Below are 10,173 nucleotides of genomic sequence, written 5' to 3'. Positions count from 1 at the left end.
AAACAGACGTTCTGTAATGAATGGTAATAAATAGTTGACACACAGTTATAAATACTGTACTACGGAGCCCTGCTGGTGACATGCTGTATGTAATGCGTGACACTGCCTTATTAACGCGTGGGAACGAGATCCTAATGCATGGCCACAAATTTGTAAGGCGTGTGAATGACAAATAAGTCGTGGCCACGACTCAGCAAGTTGTCAGCACTGATGTGAGAACAGTGAGATGATGATGATAAGAATGTTTTTATACATGTTCATTAATATAAACTGATAATAGTTTATTATCCCCCCCCCAAGGTTCAGTCTGGAATGTCTGCAGGAAAAGATGACCTCACGTGCTCACTCGTGTTTACCGGGTTCAGGACACGTGCTCTTTCCATTAGCCTCGCCCACAATTGCGGGAATGCCCCGCCCCGCCCCGCCCCGCCCCGCCCCGCCCACACGGAGTGATCCCGGTGGCCCGAGGAAGGAGCTTGACGGAGAGACGGTGGAGAACTTTCAGAAGAGGTTCAGAGTTTCCGCGCAGAGCAGAGCAGCTCCTCTGACATCACCGCAGAAACCCGATAGACCCTCGTTCTGTCCTTCAGGGCTTCCTCGAGGACCATACCGGCTTCTCCTCAGACGTTCTGGATACAAGCAGCTGCCCGTGTAAGTTTCCCGAGCCGTTTATCTCGCGTTCCTCAGGCGGGCCGCCTGCTTGTGTTCGCTACCCCGTCTCCCCTCCAGACTTCAGCGTGGAAAGCAGGAACCTAGAATAAAAGTCCCTCTGTGTGTTTTCCCCGTAGGTTGTAGCGGTGTTTCGGTCAGTTCTCGGTCAGTTTGGGTCAGTTTTTGGTTAGTTTTCGGTGAGTTTTGGTCAGTTTGGGTCAGTTTTCGGTGTGTTTGGGTCAGTTTGCCTCAGTTGTGGTCAGGTTTTGGTCAGTTTGGGTCGGTTTTGGTCAGTTTTCGGTGAGTTTGGGTCAGTTTTCGGTCAGTTTGCCTCAGTTGTGGTCAGTTTTCGGTGAGTTTGGGTCAGTTTTCGGTCAGTTTGCCTCAGTTGTGGTCAGTTTTCGGTCAGTTTTGGTCAGTTTTCGGTGTTCAGTCTGCGTGCATGTGTGTCTGTGATGTTTTGGGCGTGAACCCTGACCGGCTACACGCGAGCACTCATTCACGTGGCCGTTGTCCGCACGAGCCTGCTACGTCACCGCTCCCCCTGGCCAATCAGGAGCTCGCGTTGCTTCCCGCCACCAGCTTAAATTTTATCACGCTGTCAGGTGCACGTGCCTCCCGCTCAGCCAATAGGAGCCGTGACTCTGCTTATTAAGTAGTTATAGATGATTAACGATTAGGAAGCTTTTGCATAAATTATGTTCCTATTTATGAATAAATGTTTCCATATGTTTAACTGATTATAAGAATATAAAGCATTGTTCATTTTTAATACTTAATATATATCGTGTTATGACTTTTTATATATATATATATATATATAGTGTGTGTGTGTGTGTGTGTGTGTGTGTGTGTGTATATAATGTGATCTATTTTTTGTCATTTTTATTATAGTAGCATTATAATCACAAAATGTTATTTCCTTTAGTACATTTTTATTTATTTATTTATTTATTTTTGGGCTTCCAAATCTTAAATATACCCTAAAACGTCTTTGGGCACTAATTTAACAAAATCTGATTTAACAAAATAATTTAAAATCTGAATGTTTATTTTTTCAGAATCAAAAAGAAAAAAAATAAGAATGCGTGTAATGAAAATCAAATCGTTTGTTTGACCCAAAAATAGCGCAGCGTGCCCACAGGGGCCGTGTGACGTCGCGCTGCTGCTCTGAGGGGTTTTCCTCTTTTCTCTGAATGACTTGTTTCCCATCCGCCGTCACGCTGGCCGCCCTCGCTTCCTCCCGTTTCCCGCAGGCTGAGCGGAAGCAGCCGTGCGAGTTTCACAGCAGGCTGATCTGAGGTGTTCACAGCTCTACAGTGCAGAGCTCACCACTCATAATTACTAAACGTGGGAAAAATGCCCAAAAGTGGCCGAAATTGGTTATGAAGTTGAGTATATACCTCAGATGAACATCTAACAGTAAACATTAGTGTTTTTTGCTTGTATGTAATTTTCACTAGTTCATCAGAAATAGGATTTTCTACTGTTTTATTAACAATCAGTGGCCAAAAGACTGGATGTAATTAAAGAAAGGTCGTTTATAACCGAGCAGATTCAGCAGATGTTTGAGTTCCAGTTGAAGGAGAGCAGAAAAGATATTTTACAGCGGTCTGAGTTCGTCTAGTCAGCCCCAGATTGCATTGCTGAGTGCTGTGTTAATGCTGCCCCCTGGTGGACCCGGCTGGTCACTGCAGCCTCTGTGTTTTTAGGGACAAGTCAGCACTTGTAAAAGCTGCTTTGCCCAGACATGTACGAGGCAGCCGGGAAGGAGCTCTGAGTCACGCACTCGGCTTTAAAAGCCCAAGCGCAGCCAGGTGGTCAGTTCAGTTCCTTCACTCCGGAGCAGACGCTTCCTGCTGGAGCTGCTGGCTGAGGATCTCAGGGGAGAAGATGGTGAGATGTCTGTACATGTTCCTCATGAGGAGACTTCTAGGGAAGGTGGAGATTTAATAGTAGTGTCAGCCCATAGGGGGGATGTAGTAAAGTAAGGGCAACCAGGCGACACATTTTACTGTGTATTTGTGTTTTTGCGGCTCTTTTGTCATTTTAGTCGAGAGACGCTGCTCCTTCATCACGATAGACGCATTAATTAACTCATTTACATACTAATTAACTCATTTAAATGACGTTGATTTAAATAAACCTGTTAACTAACATGTGGTCTCTGCTGTGGCGAAACCTTGTGTGAATGCACTGAAAAAAGATGGTTCTTCATAAGTAAAGAAAATGGTTCTATGTAGAACCAAGAACACGATAACATTTGCATGCGTAGATGGTTCTCTGCATGGTAAAACGGTTCTTCACATTGATGGAATATGTGTTGTGGGAATGATTGTTCTATATAGAAACTTTCTGAAAGTGGTTCTATATGGAACCAAAAAAGGTTCCTCTATTGTTACAAGTTTGACATCGTATCTCTCCCTCTCTCTCTCTCTCTCTCTCTCTCTCTCTCTCTCTCTCTCTCTCTCTCTCACTGCAGTGTAAGATCATGTCGTTCCATAAGCGCGTTCTCCGTTCTCTGGGTAACGGTCCTGCTCGGAGGAACCTGTTTGGTCCGGTGGATCGTGAGCAGTTGCAAGCGGAGTACAGAGACGCTCTGCGGAAGGACGTAGAGGACGCGTCGCGCCGCTGGGGGTTCGACTTCGTCTCCGAGAAGCCCCTGCAGGGCGGGGATTTTCAATGGGAGGGGGTCCCGGGGGCCCGCGTGCCCGCCCTGTACCGGTCCTGCATTGTGGGGGAGGAGCCAGTGCCACAGAGGGAGGAGTCCACATCGGCCGTTACCATTACAAGGGGTCCGACTCGACCCATAATCGGAAAAGAGAACGTCCCCACAACACCAGAGAGGTACAGCGGCGCCCCGCAGAACCTGGAGAAAACGCCCGAGAAAAACAACCCGCTGAAGAGGAAACAGACCAACATCACAGGTACACGAGGTTTTAGCCAATAGAACGGACACACAGAACATTCGGGTCAATGTGACATCAGGACAGATTTGTTGGACGGGCAGAACATTTAGGTTAATAGATTGGACCAATTCAGTGGGTCGGTAGAACATTTGAGCCAATGTGAGGACCTGTAAAATTAACCCAAAGGACATTTGGATGTATAGAATGTAGGAATAGAATATTTGGGTCAATAGTATGGGCCAGTAGAACATTTGGGTCAATAGTATGGGTCAGAAGAACATTTGGGTCAATATTATGGGCCAGAAGAACATTTGGGTCAATAGTATGGGCCAGAAGAACATTTTGGGTCAATAGTATGGACCAGAAGAACATTTGGGTCAATAGTATTGGCCAGAAGAACATTTGGGTCAATAGTATAGGTCAGAAGAACATTTGGGTCAATAGTATAGGTCAGAAGAACATTTGGGTCAATAGTATGGGTCAGAAGAACATTTGGACAGATAGAACCAAGCAGGAGACTTGAGATTTGAGACAATAGAAAGGACCAACAAAACATTTGGACCGACAGAATAGACCAATACAGTGGACCAACAGGTCATTTGGGTCAGTAGAATGGTCAACCACTAGAACATTCGGACCAGTAGAACATTTGAACCAATGTTTCGACAACTGTGTTTTGATGCTCTTAAGCATTTAAAGTGTCCTGGCATTTATTGTAGTGTTTGTTCTGAAGCTCGTTGTGGTGTTTGTGATGTTTGTTGTTGTTTAGTTTGTTTGTGTTTATATTTTCTTCATTTGAATATTTCTCCCTTTTGTTCCTCTGTCCAGATTTCTACCAGGCCAAAAGACGAGTCGTGGCCACTCCCAGGAAATCAGGGCAGTGACTCACGGAACTGCCGAGAAACCTGCCTCACACACGCACACGTACACACACACACACACACACACACGCACATACACACACACACGGTGCTCTCAGGAACTCACCTGCACAGACTGTAAATACACCTGTTGAAGGACTTGTATGTTTGTACAAACACACTGAGCTTTTCTTTCATTACAGTAATTACGAATCATTCGACATTTTTATTGTATTTTATTTTTCATTGACAGGAATTTGTCTGTCTGGTTTCTATTTACATGTTTTCTGCTTGTTGTACAAAAGCATGTGATACGGTTCTGCATTTCTCTGAAGAACCAGCAACACTAATCCAGCTACGCTAACCTAACAGAACCAAGAAGAAACGGTCAAACATTATCGCCCAAAACACAGTGGACGACAAACCATGAGGACCATGGGATCTAGATTGGGATCTAGACTGGGGTCTGAGTTATGATCTACGTTCTGTTGGTTCATTACTTTATATGAACCAATACAACATTTAAGTCAATAGAGTGGAGAGAATATTGTAAGTTGGGGTCTAATTTGGGATCTAGTTTGGGTTCTTGATTTGGGTATAGACTGGAATCTAGACTAACTTGTAAATTTGGCTCTAGACCAGGATCTAAATTGTAAAATGAACCAGTAGAACATTCATATCAGAAGAATGGACTTTTGGAAGAATGGAAAACATTCTAGATTGGGATCTTGAGTCTAGTCTGGCATCTAGAATTGGCCAGTAGAACATTTTCATTTATAGAGTGGACCAACAGAACTTTCCAGATTGGCTTGTCAGTCGAGCTCTAGACTAGGATCTAGATTGGAAAGTGAACAAATGGAACATTCTAACTTGGGATCAAACCTTGGAGGTAGATTGGGTTCTAGATTTGGGATCTAGATTGTTTCTGCAGCACTTTAGTCTCGTTTAGCTGCTGCATCTTTCCGTTTAATTGGGACCGGCAAACAACAACACTGATTATATTGTATAAAAGTGGAGAGGAATTGTTGGAATTGTTGGCGGGAGAAAAGGTTTTTTTGTACAGAGGCGATGAAAGTGAAGTGGGAGCTTCAAGCGCCGGATATTTTTCATTATTATTGATAAAAAATCAAAACAAACCTCCACGGCGCGAGTCCACGGCGCGAGTCCACGACGCGAGTCCACGGCCCGAGTCCACGACGCGAGTCCACGACCCGAGTCCACCCCTTCGTCACTTTATTCGTGGTTTCTGTGTGGCGGTGTTTTCGCTCTGCTCTGGCTGTTTGTTGGTGAGGTGTGTTTGCTGGTCCCGGCTCAGCTCTTCTGCTCTCCTACACGCTGTACATAACGTGCTGTACGCTGGCGCGTGTGTAAATATCTCTGTAGGACGCAGTTAAACTGAGGTTTAGTGACGAATAAGAACCGTTTACTCACTCATGGAACTGTAAACACTCGGATTTCCTGCCGTCATCACAGTAGAACCTTCCAGAACCGGGGCAAGAACGTTCAGAACGAATTTCACAGCAAAGTATTTTAAATTCGGATTCGGTTCAGTACGTTAGCGATTGTGTCCTGCTTTGTTGCACAAGTAGCTCGTTTTGAAAACTACAGATCCTCAGATGTCAGATTTTCCGATTTGACACTTTAAGAAAAGCTATTTTACATTTAAATGAACTAAAGTAAGCTAAAAAACATGTTCTCATACACACAGGCTAAACAGTCGCAAATAATATTTCTGTTTAAGCGTTTATTAAAGAAAACCCTTGCCTTATTTCCGCTGCTGATGGAAAGTGGGGGGATCAGGCAGCACCGGAGCTCAATAACGAGCCGAACTACAGCAAAAATTAAGATTTATGTAATTATGCAAAAGCCCCAGAACACAGCCAGTGGCGTTTCTCTGCTTAGGACGTTTATAAACCTGCAAAAAATTCTCATTTGAACTAAAACAATCACAGATTAGTGCCATTCAGTGCAAATCTGTTCTTATTTCATAATTAGTTCATAATTATTTCATAAATGTTGATAATTAGTGGTCATAAGCTGTCTGAGTGTGTTTATAGCTGTCCGCCAGCAGAGGTCGCCAGAGGCGCAGTTGAAAGCTGCTTTAACGCCAACCTGCATTCACCCCCGATGTTGCACTTGTTTGTTTTGTTGCTGATGAGGTCCTGATCCTCTCGCAGATTCGGAGTACAGAGTACTTCCCTTATTTATTGTCAGATAAAGGTTATACTGTAGATTATTGACACAAATGTGTAGTAGAAATAAACGTATATTTACATGGATGGACTCTGACTTTCCTCCTCTGTGTGTGAATGTGAGTGAATGTTTTTATTTTGTTTTATTTATGCTTAAAATAATAATCGCTTTATTTGAAATGAGTTTATTTTGCACAGACAGATTATTTAACAGACGCACAGGAGAAAATAAGATGGTAATTAAACAACAAATGAAGTAATAAATAAATAAATAAACAACACATCAGTTCCGAAATGCTGTCTGTCTGTTTACAACAGTTTCTGAAGAATAACAGCTGATGTGCGATGGAAACGGCGTCTTTATTCCTCTTATTAATGTGTTATTAATCATATTACAGCGCTTATGTTTATTCTATGGGGCCCTGTTTAAATAATGAGAGGAAATTCTTGAAGATGATCTGTGATGTGTTCACAGCCTCGGTGGTCCAGCGACTGAGAAGACACACGACTACGGTCGCATGCAAAAGTTTGTGCCCCCCGGTCGTGTGAATAAGTTTACACATCCCCTACAGAGACACACTACTCCACCATTTATAACACGGTTATTGTTTGCGTCCTGAATTTAATGATCAAACCTACAGTGTGTCCACATTTTATATTCCAGGTTTTTAGCTGAACTGTGAGTTAAACTGTGGAAGGTGCCGTGTTTGGGTGGAGTTCTCTGTGGTGTTTTTCAGGTAGGCATCCACTCCGCGCTGCTTCTGCACACGTTGATACGCAGCTGTTGTTTATTTGCTGAATTTAACAAAAAAAAAAAACATAAAATGCGGCCCGTGCGAAAGTTATGGCACATATTTTTAATGAACAGAGCAAATGAAATAAACAGAGGTTGTGGGATTTGAACTAAAACCATCATAAATTAGTGCCGATCTGTTCTCAGCACAGGCTGGTCCTGATCAGGGCTCATTTACAGTATATCACAGGATGATGGGTCCTTTATACACTGTAAATATGCCTTATGGTATTTTCTGTGTGTGTGTGTGAGTGTGTGTATGTGACAGTGTGTGTGTGAGCGTTAGTCTGTGTGTGTGTGTGTGTGTGTGTGTGAGCGTTAGTCTGTGTGTGTGTGTGTGTGTGTGCGTGTGTGTGTGTGCGTTTGTGTAATGTCACGTGTCTGCAGACATAGTGACCTGCTTGTTGTGTGGACTGTGTTGCCATGGCAATGACGCCAACAACACCCCCCCCACCCCCGATCACTCTGTTGTTTACATCTCCTCATGTTAGTGTGATGCTCCAAAGTCCCGCCCATCCTCCCACCCCCTCTAGCCCCCCCTCCCCATTCACCCCCCCCACCCACTGAACATTCTGTTCACGCTCTGTTAGCACAGAACACACACACACACACACACACACACACACTCACACATACACACACACTCACACACTCACACTCGTGCTGAACTGATGACTCCGCCATATTGGTGCTCACCTCTCCCTGCTGTTAGCATTAGCGTTAGCACCTCGTAGGAGACTCCTCGTTGGACCAAAACCTCGTATATCCAAACCGGCGACTTTACAGCAGAAGGGAAAAACACACGTTACTGATTATGGAAGTCAATGGAACCAGAAGGTTTTCATCAGTAAATGTGTGCGCAATGTAAAGGACAGTCGGTGTTTTCGAAATTATGTCAAAAACTGAAAAACGTAAGAAATGGAGATGCGAGGTTTTGGTCCCTCAGCAGCGACGTGCTGACGACAGCAAGACGTCACAGCAGGGGGCACCCGAAACTGCCCCCCCTCTTCAGTAATAAACTCGCATATAAACTACAGACGCCCGTCGCCTGAACATCCCGATATTCATATAAGATGAATGAAGCAGGACTGAGGACACGCGACGTCTGGCATCCGGGAAATCCACAGAACTCCATGAGACCGGGATGACACGGATAAGGTTCCAGTCTCAAACTTCCAGAAACAGCGCTGTTAGGGAGGAAACCCCGCTTTCCCGTCGCGAGCCTGTCCTGCATCCTTTTATCTCGGAGTCGGAGGTTTACTCCTGGCCAGTCCCTCGCTCGGTCACTCTCTCCACAGCCTCTGCCCTGATGTCCATGCTGGGAATACCGAGCTACTTCTCATATCCAGCTGAGCTGTTGGTGTGACGTGGCCAGTGTGTGAAGCCTCCCCTGGTATTCGGGGGTCCCGTGTGGTCTGGCTGCTGACTCCCTGTCCATAGCGGCACTGATGTGTCTGTAAATGTCTGTTCTACCAGCTGTTCTTCTGTAGAGCCTCTGTTCTAGTGCGGTTCTGCGCTCTTCCTCACAGTAACTGAGATCTTCCTCGTCTCCTCTTCTGTAGAGTCTCTGTTCTATTGAGGTTCTGCGCTCTTCCTCACAGTAACTGAGATCTTCCTCGTCTCCTCTTCTGTAGAGTCTCTGTTCTAGTGCGGTTCTGCTCTCTTCCTCACAGTAACTGAGATCTTCCTCGTCTCCTCTTCTGTAGAGTCTCTGTTCTAGTGCGGTTCTGCGCTCTTCCTCACAGTAACTGAGATCTTCCTCGTCTCCTCTTCTGTAGAGTCTCTGTTCTAGTGCGGTTCTGCGCTCTTCCTCACAGTAACTGAGATCTTCCTCGTCTCCTCTTCTGTAGAGCCTCTGTTCTAGTGCGGTTCTGCGCTCTTCCTCACAGTAACTGAGATCTTCCTCGTCTCCTCTTCTGTAGAGTCTCTGTTCTAGTGCGGTTCTGCACTCTTCCTCACAGTAACTGAGATCTTCCTCGTCTCCTCTTCTGTAGAGTCTCTGTTCTAGTACGGTTCTGCGCTCTTCCTCACAGTAACTGAGATCTTCCTCGTCTCCTCTTCTGTAGAGCCTCTGTTCTAGTGCGGTTCTGCGCTCTTCCTCACAGTAACTGAGATCTTCCTCGTCTCCTCTTCTGTAGAGTCTCTGTTCTAGTGCGGTTCTGCGCTCTTCCTCACAGTAACCGAGATCTTCCTCGTCTCCTCTCCGGTCTTCAGTGTGAGGAATGAGGAACAGTCACTCTTCACTCCAAACTCTTGGGAAACTGGGCGAGTTTTCCGGTTTTCAGATCTGCTGCAGCTCATTGGAAAGTGTTTCAGAGGAATCTGGGCAGAGTTGCGGTTTCTAGGCTATGAAGGACCAACTGGGTGAACCGGTCGGCTACAGCGCCACCCTGAGGCAGAGCAGGGCTGCAGCTCTAGTTAGTTAAAAACACCAGAGACAGAAGCTCATTGTGGGTGAAGCAGATAAACTATCAGCTGCACTGAATCTGGATGTGAGTGTCTGTTTTACCCAAATTGACAGCATAATACATTTTCAGGGACCCCAGACTTTTGATTTTGAAACATTCAGGGGTCCAAGATGTTAATTAGGAGGTCCAGGACCCCCCAGGACCCCCTGTATTTCCCACCTTGGACATGGTGCCGTAAAGCGTTACACAGTTCTGGTGAGATGTTCTTCTGCTGCTCCTCCAAAGTTACATAGTGCTATAGCAGCCGTTCCGGTCCGGAGTGGCAACGACACACACACACACACACACACACACACACAC

General features: G+C 45.3%; 1 protein-coding gene across 2 annotated transcripts; it reads left to right on the top strand.

Moving 5' to 3' along the window:
- Positions 1-486: 486 nt before the first annotated feature.
- Positions 487-6,703, top strand: cdkn1a (cyclin-dependent kinase inhibitor 1A). Of its 2 annotated transcripts, none has more exons than XM_017684458.2 (3): positions 487-651; positions 3,134-3,578; positions 4,389-6,703. In XM_017684458.2, exons 2-3 carry the CDS (start codon positions 3,143-3,145, stop codon positions 4,442-4,444), a joined length of 492 nt encoding a protein of 163 aa, XP_017539947.1. In that variant the 5' UTR covers positions 487-651; positions 3,134-3,142; the 3' UTR covers positions 4,445-6,703. The 2 variants fall into 2 exon arrangements, with proteins under 2 accessions (XP_017539947.1, XP_017539946.1); XM_017684457.2 differs by lacking the exon at positions 487-651 and adding an exon at positions 2,426-2,547.
- Positions 6,704-10,173: the final 3,470 nt, after the last annotated feature.

This window comes from Pygocentrus nattereri, chromosome 21 (genome assembly GCF_015220715.1).
Source record: "Pygocentrus nattereri isolate fPygNat1 chromosome 21, fPygNat1.pri, whole genome shotgun sequence".
NCBI lineage: Eukaryota > Metazoa > Chordata > Actinopteri > Characiformes > Serrasalmidae > Pygocentrus > Pygocentrus nattereri.
Note: the sequence above shows the minus strand (reverse complement) of the source record. Positions and strands in the feature narration are given on the sequence as shown.